The 20,383-nt window shown below is 39.3% G+C and overlaps 1 protein-coding gene across 2 annotated transcripts in view; it reads right to left on the bottom strand.

Moving 5' to 3' along the window:
* Nucleotides 1-20,383, bottom strand: part of MICU3 (mitochondrial calcium uptake family member 3) — a 79,153-nt gene that overhangs the window by 23,238 nt on the left and 35,532 nt on the right. For both annotated transcript variants that reach the window (XM_059685558.1, XM_059685557.1), the window contains exons 4-8: nt 18,170-18,248; nt 15,773-15,820; nt 13,222-13,304; nt 8,494-8,565; nt 3,536-3,574 (exon numbers count right to left, since the gene is read on the bottom strand). In XM_059685558.1, the coding sequence (XP_059541541.1) occupies nt 3,536-3,574; nt 8,494-8,565; nt 13,222-13,304; nt 15,773-15,820; nt 18,170-18,248 (321 nt within the window). The remainder of the gene's footprint in view (nt 1-3,535; nt 3,575-8,493; nt 8,566-13,221; nt 13,305-15,772; nt 15,821-18,169; nt 18,249-20,383) is intronic.

The following is a 20,383-nucleotide window of genomic DNA, read 5'->3' as shown; positions in this document are numbered from 1 at the left end:
GGAAGCATGCGTAAAGCACTTCTCCTGCCTACTAAAGTCATATGATTGTCTTCAGAAAAAAAACATGTGTGTGACGGTTTGTGTTGCAAAGAAAAGTAGCCACTTTTTTTCATGAACAATCATTTTTACTTGAAAGAATAACTGATAGACAAACTATGGTTGTTTAGACTTTGGTATCTGGCAGACATTTTTTTTTAAGTGAACCAAGTGAGCCGGTCACTCCAAGGGAAGCAATTGAGAGTATTTGCTGCCAAAATAACATACTGCAACAGCTTGACTTTCAGAAGCATCTATGAGAAACCAGCTGTCTTCTATGAAGCCAGATATTAAATAGATTTGCAAAGAATGTAAAATGCCACTATCCTCACTACATTTTTGGAGTTATTTTTCATTAAAATGTTCGTTAACATGTGAGTTTTTATTTTAAAAGGATAATAAATATTTTTAAATTTCTCAGTTGTAACTTCTAATATGGTAAATACTAGTAAATATAGATAGATATAACCAATACAAACAAAAGCTCTTTTGGGTCCTCAATAATTTTCAACAATGTAAAGGGGTTCTGAGACCAAAATGTTTGAATATTGCTGCTTACAGCAATAATAGTGAATGAACTAGACCTAGATACAACAATGAAAATGAAATGGACAATCATGATGTTGAGTCAAAGAAGAAACATGAAAAACTCATATAATATGATCCCATTTATATGAGTTCTAAAATGGGTAAAACTAAATCATATGATTTATGATGCATACATAAGTAGGTGGTAAAACTGCAAAGCCAAAGAAGTGGTTTACATAAAAGTCATTTCTGTAGTTATCTTTTGGAGAAGAGGAAAGAATTATCATTAGAGAGACAATATAAGGAGCTTTTGGGGACATGGCAAGTTTATTTTTTAGCTATATTGTGGTCAAACTTTTATTATTATTTATTTTATTTACAGTAAATTTCTGAACTAAAAATATATTTTAAAAATCAGGAAAAGCTTCATCATCATTAGAGGGAAAAATGAAAAATAAAAAACACAAAATACAAAAATAACAAAATATTAATAAAAATAAAGGTGGTATATTTTAACAATAAAATATATTTTAAGAAAAATACATTTCTAGATATCTAGGGCTAGTATATTATAGAAGAGTCAATTCATTAAAAAGACATAAGTAATTTATATTCTTAAATAGGCAATAACAATGTTTCAAAAGTATATAACATAAAAAATAACATAATTATAAGTAGAAATTGACAAGTCTATCATTGTAACATATAATTTAACATACTAACTGAAAGATTAAGCAGACAAAAACATTAGAAATAACAGATTTAAAACATTTAATTAATAAGTTTGTTCTAATATGTTTTGATATATTATCTATCTTAAAAATAAAACCCTATACCCCAAATTAGAACATACACATTTTTTTCAAACACAGATCATTTGTAAATATTAACATTGTTTTAGTCCATAAAACACGTCTCAACAGTGTCAAAAAATTGTATAAAAGCTAGTACATTTTTTTACTACAATGGATTTAGGGTAATTAAGATAATCTTTAAGTACTTTAAAAAGTCACATAAGGCATACCAAAATCAAATATACTTCACTTTTGCATTATTTATTTTTTGAATTTTTAATATATGTTTTCATTACAGTGGTAAGATAATCAGGAGTTGGCTATATCAGAAATATGAAAAGAATCAGGGTTGTTTGGAACAGAAAGGTATAGGTAATGATCCTCCTAAATACTGAAGCAAGAAACGAAGTAAACAGTAACTTGACAGAATACAGGTAGAACCTACTGCAGGAGCCATTAAGTTTTGGGACAGAGTCCAACAGAGGACACAGAATCTCTGTCTCTATAGTCAAGTCAGGAGGGCTTCTGCCTTTACTGAGGAACTTCTTCCTAAGGGTAGAATCTTAGGTTATATTCAGCTCCATGAACTGTACTCAAATTATCTACTTGATCATTCCAGTTCATCTACAGCTCTGGAAACTAGCAGATAATTGCCAGTTAATTCATAATATTATAATAATATATTTGTGCAATACATACACCAATCATATTTCATATAAACTTTTAGGCTATCTGAATTTTTTCTAATTTTAAATGAATTTTTCTTGTTTGCTTGCATTTTTTTAAAAAAAATTATTATGAATTTAAAGGAAAACTATAAATTGCCATAGTTGGAAAATGGCTCACGCAATGACATATTAGATTAGAAAAATAAATAATAAAGACATAAGTATTAACATTTATTAAGTTTCACAAGACATACGGTATTATAAACTATAAGATATTTATCTTTCATATTCTTACCAATTTTTGAAATGATTAATAGAGGAATCTTTTCAAAATTTTAAGAAAATGATAGACCATATTTAAAGACAAACAGTCATGAATTTTGTAGAAAAAATTTAAGTATCTTGTAAAGAATCAAAATAACTAGTCCGTCCTAAGGGTCCCATGGACTTGGCTTGTTTGCCAGCCCATTCTAGGTCCACTCCTTGCGACTTTGGCAAGGTATCAGAGGTTTATGTTATGCCGAATTGGCCTCCAGCATATGTTCAAATCTAGAACAGAGTCAGGTTTTGTGCCTTGAACTTCTGATTGTCCAACACAGGAGGCAGCACAGCTGCTTACAGAGTTGCACACTATAACTGAACTCTCTGACCTGCATTATACTGAGTCCATCACCCTGAATTCAAAGGCCTACTCTCAGGTGGAACTTATGTAATTTGAGGGATCCTTCTAACCTTGGGGAAATTAAATGAATCCTGCATATTTACATTTAAAAGGGGCATGGCCTACTCTTAGTTGTTTAGTAGCTGGGCTAACCAACAAGCTCAACTTTCCAGGAGAAAGCAAAGAAGAAAGCTTAGCATAAGAAGAGTATATTGGAAGATCATTTACAGAACTCCTAACTTCATCAGGAAAAGAAGAGTCTGAAAATCATAATCCTCTTTGGGAAATAACATGATACATTGACAGATTAAACATATCTAATGTCATCTTATACCAGACTTTTGTATAGAACATAGGTGATAGGCAGGTATCAAAGGTTTTAGAAAAAAAAATTGGGAGAAATACTGAAAACTAAGAAAAGTCTACCCATTAACAAAACTCTGTATTAGAATTGAGAAAATAATGTATGTCAGGTACGTAGACCTAATTCTTAAAATGCCTGTGTTTGCAGGAGCATAGTCTGAAAATCTGCTCCATAATTTGTATTTAACTCTTCAAAAACTGCTGAAAATTTTAAAATTTCAATTGTTTACCAGAGTTGCTGGTTGTTGTTCACTCATCTTTATTTCAATCTAAAGTTAAAGTTATACAATTACTCTGTAAATTTTAGTCTTCTCATAAATATAGGAAGGAAATAAAAAAAATTTTTGGCTTGGTTGCATCTTATCATATTCAATAAATTCCTAAACATTTCAGTAGCAGATATAGTTTTAGATAACAAAATAACATTATCAAGTATAACAGGGGAGGGATATTCACATAAAGAATATTTAAAGTATTGTACATACACTATCAGTAGGTGAATGGTATCCATACAGTTGGAGACGCTGACATAGAGCACAAAGGGCCAAATGAAGTGTCACATTTCAGAATGAACCCAAGTACAGCAAAAGAAAAAAAGAAAAAGATGACAAAATAATCAATTAGGAAGGGCAAATCATTATGCTACATTCTATATACAGTGCATACACACAAGTGGGATAAATGTTAAAGATGAGAAGCAAAGTTTAAAAAAATCTCATATAATTAAACATTATTTATAATGTGCTCATTTCAACCATTTCAATTGTAACTTTCTGATGGAGCTATTGCTTTGAGTAAAACTTGTTCCTCCAAAGTATGTGACTTTATTTAGACACCAGTGGCCCAGTGCAGTGTGGGAGCCCCATGATCTATCGCCCCAAAGAGGTAGGCCCTGCCCACCCATCCGGGGCTCCTCAATGGACTGCCCCAAAGAGGTAGGCCAAAGCCATCGGAGGTCTGCGGACACCTGGCGCAGGCGCACAGAGGTCCCACCATGGCCCCGCCCTCGGGATGGGCGTGGTGGAGGCCTGAGAACCTCCGCGTGCCTGCGGACCCCTGGGCCTGTGCAGGGGGCACGGACGTGAGCCTCACGTCCAGGGTCTGTTGCCAGGGTCGGGAACACAAGCCTGATATCTCCAGGCGGGCACATGGGAAAGGACGCGAGCCTCACATCCCAGGCCTGTTGCCGGGGTCGGGGATGCGAGCCTCATGTCTCCAGGCCAGCACAGGGGGCAGGGACGCAGCCTGCTGATTGGTCATTAAGTGTCGGCGTCCCGACCAATTTGCATATTACCTTATTATTAGATAGACTAGAGGCCAGGTGCACGAAATTTGTGCACGGGGGAGGGGGTGGTGATGGTGGTGGTGTATGTGTCCTTCAGCCCAGACTTCACCCTCTCCAATCTAGAATCCCTCTCATAGTCCGGCACTGCTGACTCCCAACTGCTTGCCTGCCTGCCTGATTGCCCCTAACCACTTCTACCTGCCAGGCTGATCACCCCCTAACCAACTGGTTCTCAACCTTCTGGCCCTTTAAATACAGTTCCTCATGTTGTGACCCAACCATAAAATTATTTTCGTTGCTACTTCATAACTGTAATGTTGCTACTGTTAGGAATCGTAATGTAAATATCTGATATGCAGGATGGTCTTAGGCAACCCCTGTGAAAGGGTCGTTCGACCACCAAAGGGGTCGCAACTCACAGGTTGAGAACCGCTGCCCTAACCACTCCCCTGCCAGCCTGACTGATGCCTAACTGCTCCCCTGCTGGCCCAATCGCCCCCAACTGCCCTCCCCTGCAGGCCTGGTCACCCACAATGGCTCTCCCCTGTAGGCCTGGTCCCCCCTAACTACCCTCCCCTGCCAGCCTGGTTGCCCCCAACTGCCCTCCCCTGTAGGCCTGGTCCTCCCCAACTGTCTTCCCCTGCAGGCCTGGTCGTTCCCATCTGCCCTCCCCTGCAGGCCTAGTCACCCCCAACTGCCCTCCCCTGCAGGCCTGGTCACCCCCAACTGACCTCTCCTTCTGGCCTGGTTGCTCCCAACTGCCTTACCCTGCTGGCCTGGTCCCCCCCCCAATTGCCCTCCCCTGCAGGCCTGGTCACCCACAATGGCGCTCCCCTGCAAGCCTGGTCCCTCCCAACTGACCTCCCCTGCAGGCCTGGGTCCCCTGCAACTGTCTTCCCCTGCTGGCCTGATTGCCCACAATTGCCCTCCGCCTGCAGGCCATCTTGTGGCGGCTATCTTGTGTCCACATGGGGTGGCCATCTTGTGTGTTGGAGTGATGGTCAATTTGCATATTACCTCTTTATTAGAGAGGATGCTTCAGTAATTCTATATGCGACAGAGGGAATCTAAATGTAGCATCATGGCAGTAGAAATGGTATGAGAGACTTGTGATGGAATCTTGTTCTGCTCTTATATTGCCATGACCTTAGGCAAGTTAATGAATCCCTCTAGGATTGTTTTCTCATCTGTAAAACAGGTATGGTACTTACCTGGGAGACACATAATGAGGACTAAATGGAAGTAAAATTTTTAACAGCTATAGCACAGAGCTTAGCAAATAATGTGTCTCAAGAATGTTATGTTCATTTTCCTCTCTCCTTTTGAAATATAGTTAATCTTATTTGGCATGTAAATATTTTTACATTTGGTTTTGATTTAATTTTTATTTGGGTATATAAATATTCAGGTTTAAGTAACTATATGGTTCTACTAATTCCTTTTTGAGTGTTTATTTTACATACTGTTAAGTGGCTACATGTTTTAGCTCATTTAAACCCCATAAGAATCACATGTGACCATTACTCCTCTTGTCCCCTTTGTAAAAATGAAGAAACTGAGCCACAGGGATGTTAAGGACCTTATTCAAGGTCACCCAGGTATTAAGGACAGAGCTGATATTCAAACCCTGTGCTATGCTATCTCTCTAATTTAATCCATATATTTTCACTCTCAACTGAATTTTAATAGCTTCAAAACTCAAAAATCTCATCAGTTCATATTTGCATTATTTAAAATATGATGGCTATTAACAATAAGTTACCACTAATTAAACATTTGTAGAGAGCTATACAGTGGGGCCTTGACTTACGAGTTTAATTCGTTCCGAGGCCGAGCTCATTAAGGAGCTCATTAAAGAGCTTGTTAACTCAAATTACTCTATCAACTCAATGCAAAAAATCAGCCGAGAGACAGCTGGTATCTCAAAAAACTCGTTAGTCGGGACACTCGTAAGTCAAGGCCCCACTGTATTATCATAGAATGCTAAGGCTGTTTTAAGAAATAGCCTGATAGCTAAATTAGGTAAATGAGATTTCAGGAGCACTAATTAAATGATGTATGTTAATTATTTGAATTCCTGGTCGACCAATGCAAATCACAAATTTGCAAATGAAACAATTGCCATTTACATGCCAACAAAATTCACTATGTTTCTGCTATCTAAGTACTAGATGAAGAAATATGCTACAGTGGGTAAAAGTTTAGATTTTGGAGCTGGTCAGCCATGGATTCAAATCTTGGAATTGTCATTTAATCCTATCTAATAATAGAGAAACATGGTAATTAACCATAACTTCGCTACCCTTCCCATTGGCTAATCAGCGAGATATACAAATTAACTGCCAGCCAAGATGGCGGCCGGCAGCCAGGCAGCTGAAGTGAACAGGAGGCTTGCTTGCTCCAGTGATGGAGGAAGCCAAGGTTCCCCGCCTGCCGCTGCTGGGCTCTGAGCTCCAGATGCAACAATGTTGCAATTATAGAACCTAAACAAACCCCAGAAACCTGCTTCAGCCAGCGCGGCCTCAGAGCTTAGAGCGTCCAGTGATGGCAACAGAGTTTCAATTATTGAATCTAAAAAAACCCAGATACCTGCTTTCAGCCGGCAACGGCCTCAGAGCTGGAGCCGGCTCTCAGCTCCAGTGACAGCTATAAAAGGTAAATAAATCCCAGAATAAAAAAAGAAAAGAAAAAAGGAGAGGCTGGGAGCTTCAGTCGCCCATCAACCTGAAAACAGCCCTCAGCCCCTCACCCAGACTGGCTAGGCACCCCAGTAGGGACCCCACCCGGAAGGGGGTATGACCAGCTGCAAACAGCCATCATCCCATCATCCAGGTTGGCCAGGCACCCCAGTGGGGACCCCCACCCTGAAGGGGGTGCGACCAGATGCAAACAGCCATCATCCCCTCATCCAGGCTGGCCAGGTACCCAAGCGGGACCCCCACCCTGATCCGGGACACCCTTCAGGGCAAGCCAGCCGGCCCCCACCCATGCACCAGGCCTCTATTCTATATAGTAAACAGGTAATATTCAAACTGACCCTAACAGCAGAAGGACTGGGAATGACTGGTCACTATGACACACACTGACCACCGAGGGCAGACACTCAATGCAGAAGCTGCCCTCTGGTGGTCAGGGCGCTCTCACATGGGAGGAGCTCTGCTCAGCCACAAGCCAGGCTGATGGCCACCAGTACAGCGGTGGTGGTGGGAGCCTCTCCTGCCTCCTCAGCATTGCTACGCTGTCCGATTTCAGTTTAGGCCTGCTCCCTGCTGGCAAGTGGACATCCCCCGAGGGCTTCCAGGCTGCCAGAGGAATGTCTGATTGCCAATCTCCTGGGGATCGGGCCTAAGCCAGCAGGTGGTCATCCCTTGAGGGGTCCCAGACTGTGAGAGGGCACAGGCTGGGCTGAGGGACCCCCCCCCCGACCCCCCCAAGTGCACAAATTTTTGTGCACCGGGCCTCTAGTAGCTATATAATTTTGGACAAGATATTTAACCATTTCAAAAATCAGTTTCCACATCTATAAGTACATCTATAAGAGAATTGCTGGGTAGATTAAATGAGAAATGCAGGCAAAGCATCTAGTATGGTGCCTGGTAATAAGGACGCAGTACCTGTTATTTTTTTTTATGTGGACCTGGGATGTTGTCAGGTTGAAATACTTGGGGCAAGCAAAAGAAAACTGGTAGGAAAATGGAGTGAAATGTTGCTTAACTCTACCTTCGGAGTAAGATGAAAACATCATCCCAGAAGAAAAATCGATAATATATACTTCTAAGAATGCAAAATAACATATTATTTCCTTGTTTTTACTTCAACATTCATATTGTTATAGTACCATTAAATTCTATATGGTACTTTGCAATTCTCCTTTAAATTGTATATGCATAATGATTTATATTAACCTGTTAATGAATCTCATGGAATACCACAATATGAATAAAATTATTTAATGAATGTAATTATGGCTACAGAAATGTAATAACAATATTTGATATAAATGTTGGTATCAATACATGTAATACTGCAGCAATTTTTCTATATAAGAACTTTAAAAAGTTTTCAAGAAAGGAACAGCCCCAAAGTTATAGACTTTATTGTTTTCAACATAAGTAATTATCTAGAAACCTCCCTGAAACTACTATAAATTATTCTTACCAGCATTGCACGCTTTTCTTCATCTCCTTTAGTTTCTCTCTTTTCATTTTTTTTCCTGAATATCTCTTGAAGCTGAAAAGAAAACCAATCAATATCAAACAAGAGTTTCTGGGTACCCACCTACTTATCTGTGGGTTGCTGATACCAAAGAAAATACAACCTTTGGTACCAGCAACCCACAGTTAGTAAAATGTACAAAATTATAGTTTTATTTTATCTCTAAGGCACAAAGACATGGAATTTATGGCACAAACATAAAGAGAGAGGAAGCCCACTGGGGTATAAAGAACATTGGAGTAGAACACAGGGTCTCTGGTTTTGAGCCCACCTTCTGTCACACACCAATTCTAAGGTGGTGGACAAGCCACTCAACCCTCGCAGGGCTCCAATTTACTCATATGTTAAATTAAGATGGACTAGATGACCTCTAAGGTTTTTTCAGGTAACTGAGCATTGTGGTGGGAGCATGGGCTCTGCAAGTATAATCCTTGAAAAAGTTACTCTCGTTATTTAAGGCTTGTTTTCCACATCAGGAACATAGAGGTAATGCCGTACCTTATGGGAAATATTTTTCCTCTGGCTTTATGGAGGTATAATTGACAGGTCTTATATGAATAGAGTGCAGAGTAAATATTATTAAGTAATTACTTAGCACATTGCCTGTCACACAGTAACTCTAAGTGTTAGCTATTATTATAAACTAGGGGCCCGGTGCACGAAATTCGTGCACTGGGTGTGTGTGGGGGAGTGTCCCTCAGCCCAGCCTGCCCCCTCTCACATACTGGGAGCCCTCAGGCGTTGACCCCCATCACCCTCCAATCGCAGGATCGGCCCCTTGCCCAGGCCTGACGCCTCCGCCAGAGGTGTCAGGCTTGGACAGGGGACCCCCATCTCCCCCTGATGACTGGCTCTGGCCCCCACCCAGGCCTGAGGCCTCTGGCCCAGGAATGATGCCTTGGCAGGGGACCCCCATCTCCCTCTGATCGCTTGCTCCACCCCCCGCCCAAGCCTGACGCCTCTGACCCAGGCTTCAGGCCTGGGCAAGGGGACCATCATATCCCCCCAATCCCCGGCTCCGCCCCCTACCCAGGCCTGATGCCTCGGCCAGAGGAGTTGACCCTCATCACCCTCCGATCACCAATCACCGGATCGGCCCCTTGACCAGGCCTGAGGCCCCTGGCAGAGGTGTCAGGCCTGGGCAGGGGACCCCCAGCTCCCCGCGGTTGCAGGCAACGCCCCTGCCCAGGCCTAACACCTCTGTCTGAGGCGTCCGGCCCGGGCAGCGGGGACCCGCAGCTGCAGTGGCCCCGCGATCGTGGGCTCCGCTTTAGGCCCAGGCAAGGGACCCCTAGCTCCCGGGACTGCCAGCTTCGACCGTGCCCAGCTCCCATCACTGGCTCCACCCCTACTTCCTGCTATCACTGGCCAGGGCGGCAAAGGCGCCTGACTCTCCGATCATGGCTGGGGGGCAGGGCCGCCTTTGCCCTGCCCCCCAGCTCTTAGCTCCCCCCTGGGTTTCTGATCACTGTCAGTGGCAGGGGGCTTCTTCCTGCTTTCCCTTTCGCCTCCCTGCATTGTGCCTACATATGCAAATTAGCCGCCATCTTGTTGGCAGTTAACTGCCAATCATAGTTGGCAGTTAATTTGCATATAGCCCTGATTAGCCAATGAAAAGGGTATCGTCGTACGCCAATTACCATTTTTCTCTTTTATTAGATAGGATACTAGAGGCCCGGTGCACGAAATTCGTGCACTGGGGGATGGGGTTCCCTCAGCCAAGCCAGCCCGTCAGTCCGGGAGCCCTCAGTAGATGTCCTACTGATGGCCACAGTCTAGCAGCAGAGGCTCGGTGCAGGCGTCCCGTGTGTGTGTGTGTGTGTGTATGTGTATGTGTATGTGTGTCTGCTGGAGGCCTGCCCCCAGCCACACCTGGGAGGCGCCCCTCTCTGTTGATCTCTCAGGCTCCTGGCCTCCACTGCATGTTGTACTCTTCCTTGAGCTGTGGCCAGGATGGGGCGCCCTTTCCTGCTGTGGGATCGCCAGAGTGACCTAGGGACAGGCGCACACAGGGCCTGGCTGCAGGCCGCCCTTTCCTGCTCCATGATCTCTTGGGCGATCCCACAGGCAGGCACACACGGGGGCTGGCTGCAGGCCCCCCTTTCCTGCTGTGGGATCACCAGGGCAACCCAGGGACAGGCTGCCCTATCCTGCTGTGGGATCCCATCTGCGATCCCATGGGCAGGCAGGTGCACACAGGGGATGGCTGCAGGCCCCCCTTTCCTGCTCCGTGATCGCCGCTGTGATCCCACGGGCAGGCGCATATGGGGGCTGGCTAGAGGCTTCCCTTTCCTGCTCCATGATCTCCAGGGCAATCCCATGGGCAGATGCACAGGGGTGCTGGCTAGAGGCCGCCCTTTCCTGCTCGGGATCGCAGCGGCAACCCAGGGACAGGAGCACACGGGCCTGGCTGCAGACCCTCTTTCCTGCTCCGTGATCACTGAGGCGACCCAGGGGCAGTCGCACATGGGGGCTTGCTGCAGGCCCCCCTTTCCTGCCATGGGATCTTCGGTTGCTCATCCCTGGTAGGGGCGGCCAGGGAAGAGGCCGGTGGCGGCCTCTTCCGTGCCTGCTCTGGCTTCTCCAATCACCAGCAGGGGGGCAGGCAAAGATGGCCGGTTCTCCAATTCAGGGCCAGGGGCAGTGCCTCCGGCTCTTGCCTGCCGCCTGTGTTTCCAATCACTGTCCTTCCCCTATGGCCTCCCATCATTGCGCCTATGTATGCAAATTAACCGCCATCTTTGTTGGCAGTTAATTTGCATATCACCCTGATTAGCCAATGGGAAGGGTAGCGGTCGTACGCTAATTACCATGTTTCTCTTTTATTAGATAGGATTATTTCTTCTCTAAAATCCTATTTTATAAATGGAAGCCTAAGTTTTCTGGTAAGGTTATTGTTCCTGTCTCTGTAATGTACACAGCTATCTTAACTCTCCATTTCATTTTGTAGGGCAGTAGTTGAAAGTCAAATAAAATGCATTACCTTCCATAATATGAAATAAAAACACAGTACAAAATATAATTTATTAACATATAAATTCATTTTCACACTTTTTCTTAGTGAAAAGTGTTGTTGTTTTTTTGTTGTTGTTTTTTTTTAGCAAAGGTTAATAATCACTTTGTAAATAGGCACGGGAATCGGACTTTAAGCCTCTATAAATAACTGCCAAACTCCACCTTCTGCTTTCAGAACTCTTGCTGTTTGCAAACAAACATCATAAATGAGGAAGCAGTACCGCCACTGCAAAGAGTAAACCACAGCTTTAAAGAGAGGGCAGCTTTAATGAGTCTAGAGTGGAAACAGAAGTTCTACATAAATGTTTTTACCTCCCATCTCCACAAATAGATAGTATTCCAAAAGACACCTATATAGGCAACTTCCAATGGACTGAGTTCTAAAAGTCAATCTTTAAGTCAGTGGGGTGGAACTTGGCACTGTTGCCACAGAAAGCCTAATGATAGTTATTTAGATTACTAGGCCCACTAGGAAAATCCTAAAATACAGTTGTACACTATCATAACAAAACTATATTTAAAACGAAATCTGTCCACTTGAGGATGTTAAGAACATAGCTCTGTGTTTGCATGATATTGAAAACTCTCACTGCCCTACCATCCTGAAAATGAGGGGTCTTGCATGGCTCCAGCTCCAAAGGTGTGGCTCAGGGACTGTACTCAGGAGCGAGGACTACATGGGCATTAGATTAAGCGTTTTGATAGATACCAACAATTATTCTGCTTGCTTCCTTTTGAATGGTTACTAATTAGCTTTTGATGAGGATTTTTATCTCGTCTTTCCTACCATGGAAAAAAACGATTTCATGGTTTCTCTTCCATGTTCCAGCCTCCGAAGAAAATAGTACAGAGGTTTCCTGAGGAATTTTTAATGGCTTGTTACAAAGGAAAAATCGAAAATAAAATGGCTATATATATATGTACATGTCATTTTTTACTAGGAGAATATAGGTAAATATAGACTTGAACATAAAAGCTAAGAGTAGACCTTGTTAATGTAAAGAATAAATTAATGTTAATCTCTATTTAGGAGAAAAAAAATGTAACAGATATTTTGCCACAGAAGTAGGAGCAGAAACACATGGGTAAAAAGAAATTTAAAAATTTCGGAAGCAGCATGGGGTGATGAAATGATGTTGCTAGACCAGCAACAACACAGGACCAGTCAGGTGAGAAAGATCAAAGGACGAATATCTAAAAAGCAATCTTTCTTCTTCCTCTTTAGATCAGCCTTTGGTCAAAGACAGGAGAAGAGAACAGGAAAATGGGCACAAGACTGGAATGCAAGGCAGAAGTGAATGAAAGAGAACAGGAAGAACAATGATTGTAAATCCTGTAATGAGAAGGAAGTTCCTCCGGCAGAACTGTGACTGGGTGGCCGGTAAGTTGGGGAATGAGCACTCACTGGGCATCCATTCAAAAGAAAATGTTTATTTCAAACTTCCAGAAAATGTGTAAACAGCTATAACCATCTTTATACATGGAATATAATTTATTTTTACAATGTAAAAATTACTCAAAGAATATGAGAATATACATGAAAGCATAAAATTTTCACTCTTGCTTCTACGATGTTATTTCAAATAATAAAAAACATAAAAATATAAGGAATTAATATTTAATCATTGATAAAAATTCAGCAAATAATATACATACCACCAAAAACTCCTTTCTGTCCACCATCTCGTTGCCATCAGTGTCGAACATGTTGAAAGCTATTCTAAACCCTGCATGAGGCTCTGCCAGAAAAGACAGAGGAGTATTTTTGAAATGGGAAATGACTTTAAAGTACATAGTCCATATTAGTTGTAAACAGTAATTTATATTCAGTACAGAAATAACTTCTTTAAGCAATAAATTAAAGCAACATGTTGCTATTAAATATAATAAAAGCTGTATAGAAATACACATATTTCTGCTTCATATATTAGCATATTTAGTAACAGAATTGATAATATACTTTAAAAATATTGTGTGATACTGGCTTCATGGCACTGATAGTAAAATGTCACTATCTTCCTTCCAAAAATAAATATGACACAATAAAGTAATCCAAATTCTGGAGGAAATTATAATGGAAATGACCTATGAAAATAAAAGTCAAGCATGAGCGATTGCATATTTGGGTTGAAACTTTTAGAGTTTAAACTTCAAAAACAGAAATATAAAATAAGAGGCTTGCATAATTAATTCTCAATTGTCCCCAAAATACAAAGAATAATTAATTTTCTGAAAAAGACAGGTTTTAGCACACTATGAACTGCTTTAATTTTATGAACCCTACAATGAGGTTCAATCCTTTTTCTCTTTTCACTTCTAAAGCATAAACAAGAAAACGTGGACACAAGAAAACTTGAACATGTTGTTAAAAGAGCTCATGTACATGCATTTTTCAAAACATTTGACCTACTCTTTTGAGATGACTGGCAAGAAGTTTAAAAAGGGACCTCCCACAGCTACACTTGCCACTAGCTGTTGTGAAATTTTGAATCTAGCAAAGGAGAAGTACAGAGACCTACTTTCTTAACTGGTAATAGCTATCTCTGAAAATAAAGGAAACGGAAGTCATCTTTTATGCAACTTCATTTCTTGCATGTATTTTAGGAATCTAAACTTACACTTTCATTATTATCCATTTGAGAAAGAAATAAAAAGCTACACCATCTCTGATAACCAAGTTTTAAGCTTTAAAAAGATCATAAAAATATATGTAAAAAGGAAATCCTTACAAGCATGATTTGGAAGGGAAAATAAAGTTAAAATAATAAAAAGTAAAGAGAAGAAAACTATAGATAGGTAATAGGTGATCTAACCTACCTCCTGCTAGACCTCTTTTCACATTTTTCTTGGTTCTAACCTAAACAATATCCATAATTTAAATTTCAAACTCCTAAAAGTTTCTAAGAGGGGTCCTTAATTGCAAAGGAAGATTTACAGCACCCAAAGGTCTTTATCTTCCCATAGTAAGCAAAACCCACCATATGTGTTTTTTCCAACACCCTTAAACCATATCTTGTCCCATCTCAACACATGGCTTTCTTAACTAGTTCTGTTTTAGTTTTTCTCTACTGGTTTAGGTACATATTAATTTCAAATTTTGCATCTGCAGAATATATTCTGGATAACAAGATAACTTTTTAACAAGTCTTTGAAATACTCTTTGGCACCCCTCCTGTAATTTTCATGGTAGCATTCATTATTGACTGAACTTAAATCATGAGAGTTCCTGTTTCCATATATCTCCACAAATCCCCACAATGGGAAATTCCACCACCAATATTCTTTCATTCATGCCTGTCTTCATTCATTCACCAACTATGATATAAAAGGCGACCACGTGTTGAACACTGTTCTTAATACAGAAATGGACAAAAAAGATAAAATCTTTACCATCATGGACCTTGCATTCAAGTGTGACAAGACAGACAAGAATATGTAAACCAATAAACAAGTACTTTCAAATAATTTAAGTGCTATGAAGAAAACACTGTAAAGGGATAAAAAGGGAGCTATTTTAGAAATACAAGGAATTTTAGAAAGGATGGTCAAGTAAGAGTTCTCCAAGTCTTCACATTCCAAAGGAAACCTAAATAATGTTTATTATCATGAGGATCTTGAAGAAAAGCACTGAGGGTAGAGGGAGCAGAAAGTACAAATTCCTGAGATGGGAATAAAGGAATAGAAAGGTCAGGTGGCTGGAGTATAGTTCCACCATTAAATGCAATGAAATTTAACTGAAAACCTTAGTAGACCCTTCATATATTTCATAAGAATTGCTGCACATAAGAGGAAGAAAAAAATGAAGCTGTTTCAGGATGTATGATGTACATTCTGATAGACATTCTTTCACATTAGTCTTGCAGAAAATGTGATTCAAATAAGTGTAGCAGGAAATTTACAAATCATTACATGTCCTACCTTTAGGCTCCCATGTAGACTAAAATACAGGGATTTACATAGGATATTAGTTTACAATTTATGAACATTTTACGAATATATTATAAGCCATAATAATATTTATGATTTTGACCCTTGATATACCATTTTTAGCATTTTCCGTGGCTATTTTGACATGAATTTTGCAAAACAGCATAGACATACTTAAAGTATTTTAAGAGAATCTAAGAGAATCAAAGGAAGATTTGTTTTTTACAAATTCTAATTTTAAAAAATTGCATCCAGAAATAAATTTAATGAGTACACTTACTTGTTAAAATACACAAGAGAAAAAGATATTCTGTGTAAGAAATCACACCTAGAAGAAAAACAGTACCAGTTATGCTCTATAAAAATATTATGTTTTCTTCATATTTATCAAGTAAAATATTCTTATATAGCAATAAGTAATATTAATAAAGAACTTACAGTTTTAAAGAAGATGCTAAACATTGTTTTAAATGAGACTAAACTATTATTATTAAATCACAGCCCAAAAAAGCAGTAAAATTAATTTTACTTTCATTGTTTCATGTCTCTAAAGAAACCCATATAAAATTACCATAATGCTTCCAGATATATTGGCAATAAAACTAATTATTATAATGTTTACTTATGCTGCAACTTTTAAACTTATGGCTAGTTTTCAGTGTATGAATCAAACATAAAACAAAAAGTTGGAAATGGTTAACACTGTAAAGTGCTTAATTCTTAGTAGCAGTTTATAAAACAATTCTTGCTCAGAATTTTGATTTTTGTACTACATTCAAAAAACAACACTCTATAGTTATCCTTTTGCTGACATAAGTTATCATTTGTAAACTTAATGCTTCTATTAAATGTAATCTAAGAAGTTTATATTTTAATTAAACGGCTTATACTTTCTGTATACTGAAGCATGAGTTCTCTGTAATCCCAGAATCACAAACTTTAAAAGGAGTTAGTGTGAGGTAAATAAAAATATACATCCTGTTACTCAAATTCTTTCTTTTAGACTATAATACCCAAAACTAGAATTAATGCATTAATTTACTTTCTAAGTAGATCCTGAGAAAAAGTCGGGAATAAGCCAATAACACTTAATCAGCTATCAAATAGTCCTGATGTTTGGTTAAAGAGTATAAAAAATCCTTACACAATCAGATTGTGAACTTTAAACCTCCATTTTACCTGGTATTCTCTGAAGCTACCCTCTTTGTTATAGAACAAAGAGAAGAGGAGTCACTGTCAGGTAGTTTGTCAGAAGACATGAAGGGACTGAGCCAGGAGGCCCTGAAAGCATTCCCCTCTTTTGTTTATACTAGAATATTGTGACCTATAGACATAGTTCTGGTTGATTGCCATGAATGCTATGGGAGAAAGATTCTGGAATGGTCAATGTATATAAAGATACAATACCTAGATTCCATAGGGATCCCTCAAAAAAACAAAAAGTGAAAAAGAAAGAATAAATGCAGGAGGGGAAAAAGGAAATGGGATCAGGAAACAGGCTGTCTCCACAGTCCCATCTTACTGACTGTTGTTCAAATTGATCTAGTGGAATACATTTCCTGACCTTATCATCCCACCCTAAGATCTGAACAGCAATCTTTAAGACAACTTCCAGGAAAAAATTTCTAAGAGCTTTAAAGATACCTTGGGCCAGATTTTGCGAAGAGGTAAAAATCCTACATTATGCAAGGCCTAAAATAAAAGGTACAGTATTCCTCCTTTCAGATTCCATGAGAACCAGGTGGAAGCAGTATGAATTTCTAATTATACTAGACAAAATATATGGATTATAACTACTCCTTTAAACTATTTGTCTTCATACTAGAGTAAATACATTTTCCAACCAGTATTGGTTAAAAATGATGAAAAAGAAAAAGGTAATTTTATGTCATTTCTTTAATATTTTTATATCATATACTTTCATTATTGAGAATATTTCAAAAACACATTCTTTTTTAAGACTAAATTAATCTTAAAGATTTTATTAGTTTTTGCATAAATATGTACAAAAATTACATTGCAAAAATTGCAATAAAAACTATATAATTTGACTGTATGTATGAATTAGTGAGTTAAGTTAGATACACAGATATGGGTAACAGAGTAAGTTGAAATAAGTGAATTTTGTGGGAAGTGTTGTTTTTAAAAGAAACATGTTCAAATTGAGTGGCCAACCATAGATTCAATAATTTTTTTCATATTGATTAAACTTAAGAAAATCTATTATTCCGCCACCCACCCCGACCCCGGGATCGGGCCTGCCCTGTGTGACCCGGGGTGGCGAGGCAGGGCTGCACCATCTGCTGCCCACCCCAACCCCGGGATCGGGCCTGCCATCTGCCAACCGGGGAGCGGGCCTAAGCCAGGATTTCGTTATCTCCCGAGGGGTCCCAGACTGTGAGAGGGCATAGGTCAGGCTGAGGGACAACCCCCCCGCGGCCCTGCCAGTGCACAAATTTTTGTGCACTGGGCCTCTAGTAATATATATAAAAAGTAAAATTAAAACCACCCTTAATCCCACTACCCAGAAATAACCATTATTATATTTCTGTGTTTTTCTCTTCAGTGTTTTCTCAATGTACACATAGCTGTAAAATTACTTTAAGTATGAGAAAAATCTGTATATATACAGTATAAGTGTCAATATTCAAATATATAAATACTAAAGTTAACTTACCTCTTTCTTTAAGGTTTCGAAATAGCTTTGATGATCCTTTCCAAACTGGTGGTGTTTCTGAGAGCATTTGATTTAATTCCTATGACATAAGGTATCATAATGCTGATGAATAGGTAAATTAATTCTAAACAAGATAAAAAATATCTAAATGCCTATATAAAAAGAATTCTTCACTTAGAAGATCTGAGACATGGCTATTATTTATCCTATTCTCTACCCATAGTTCATTCAACCACAAAAGCCAACATTTGCCCAGAGTTTAAATATAAAATAAATGATAAAGATGCTACAATTGGTAGCTCAATTAGAGCTACCAAAAATTGCAAATAAATTTAATAATTAGATTAATGTATATATGGTAATCAAATTAAGATAAAACAGTAAGTTGTGGAGCCAGTTAGAAAAGTACATTTTCATGGAAGCCATTGAAAAAGGTGGACTTCCTAATTAAGGTCAGAGGTGATCCCCTGGCTTCACATACTGTTCTCTGTAGGCCTGTTGTATTTAGGGGGCTTTGTGGTAGAAGTAAATGGACAAAGGTTTATATCAGGAAGGAATGAAGAATATTTTAATAGTGACTCAAAGAATTATGACGTTAAATGAAGTTAGGGGACAAGGACATTAAGTTATTGTGTACACTTTCAATTTTTTTCTAATTTTACCTTAGTCATTAAAGAACACAGACTTCAATTGTTGTAGTTTTTTTGTTTGTTTGTTTAAAATCAAACTATCACAGCTGGTGGGGGGAAAACTATTTTGGAAAATTTAAACATTTGAATCACTCTTTATATACTAACACAATTTTAAATGTATTTATATACTGTGTTGAAAACAACTGAGTGAAAATATAGTTTGGTTAAATGTGAAGAAAAATTATTAAAGGATTTGTAGAGATAACTTGAAATAATTTGAAATTTAAAAATTAGTCTGCTAAATAACACACTGAAGAAAACACTAGAAACCACTTCTATTTCTAGGTCTGATTCTTGCTCCTCAAAGTCCAGTAGCCCAAGCATTACGGGGGGGTTGTTAGAGATGCAGACCTTCAGTTCCCTCTCAGGCCTGCTGAACCAGAATCTGTGTTTTCAACACGATGCCCAGGAGACTTTTATGCATATTTGAGTTTAGAAGCACTTTAGACAAACCCTTCCTGATATAATTTTACCTGAAAATGTTCTGTGACATTTAGAAATCATCCTTTTCATTACAAAGTGGAGTTAGCATGCAAATAAGAAATCCCTGGATGCCAAAGACAGGAGAGGTATTTTTAGGGGCTTTAGGGACTCTCTGAAGTCTGCCTGTGAATCCTGGCTTTCCTTTCCTTCATGGTGTGGTCTCTGCACTGCAGGTAATGGGTAGCAATGGCAGAGAGGTAAAACTTCAGGTATGAATAATGATGAAAAGCTGGGGTATTTACTGTTTACACAACACTAAACAAATATTTTTGTTAGAGCAAGAGATTTAAAAACATTTTAAATGCATTTTCTACACTTAATTTTTATCATCTCTATTATATATTAACTTCTCTTTCATTTTAACTGTTCCCATGTATTTGGCCAGCGTTTAAGACCACAAAAGCATAGCTACCTGTCACTGAGTGCCCTCAATGGGGCTATTACAAGATCTCATTTAATTTTAAAAGGCAATCCTCATTTTGTATATTTTACTGAGTCTTAAAAAACACAACTCACCCGAGGTCACACAACTAGTAAATGACTGGCAGATCCTGACTGACTTTAAGCAGTTTATTTTAGTAATAATTTAATTTCTTCTGATATAGATCATCCAACAGACACACTCATTTCTTTGTCTTCTGTTAAATTTAAACACTGTTAAATTTTATTAAAATCTATTTTCTGTTCAGGCTGGGAATCTCTCTCCCCTCTCTGGTACCTATCTTAGTCTCTTATATTATAGTAGTGTTGTATAATAAATAAGTTGATGCCTTTGTCCCAGATTCCTGGGAGGGAGACTCTATATCCATGCGTCACACCTGAGTTTAGGCTAGGATGCTGATCACCAGAAAGAACAACCATATGATTAAAGCGTTGGGGCTTTAAGCTAGGCAACCTCTGAGGGGGAGGGAGAGGGACTGGAGACTGAGTTTAATCATGTGGCCAATGATCCAATCAATCATACTTATGCAATGAAACTCCCAAGCTCAGTGTAGCTTTCAGGTTGATGAATACACTGATGTGACATGAGGGTGACATA

The sequence above is a fragment of the Myotis daubentonii genome, chromosome 2 (genome assembly GCF_963259705.1).
Source record: "Myotis daubentonii chromosome 2, mMyoDau2.1, whole genome shotgun sequence".
In the NCBI taxonomy this organism is placed as follows: domain Eukaryota; kingdom Metazoa; phylum Chordata; class Mammalia; order Chiroptera; family Vespertilionidae; genus Myotis; species Myotis daubentonii.
This window is presented reverse-complemented; position numbering and strand designations above follow the sequence as displayed.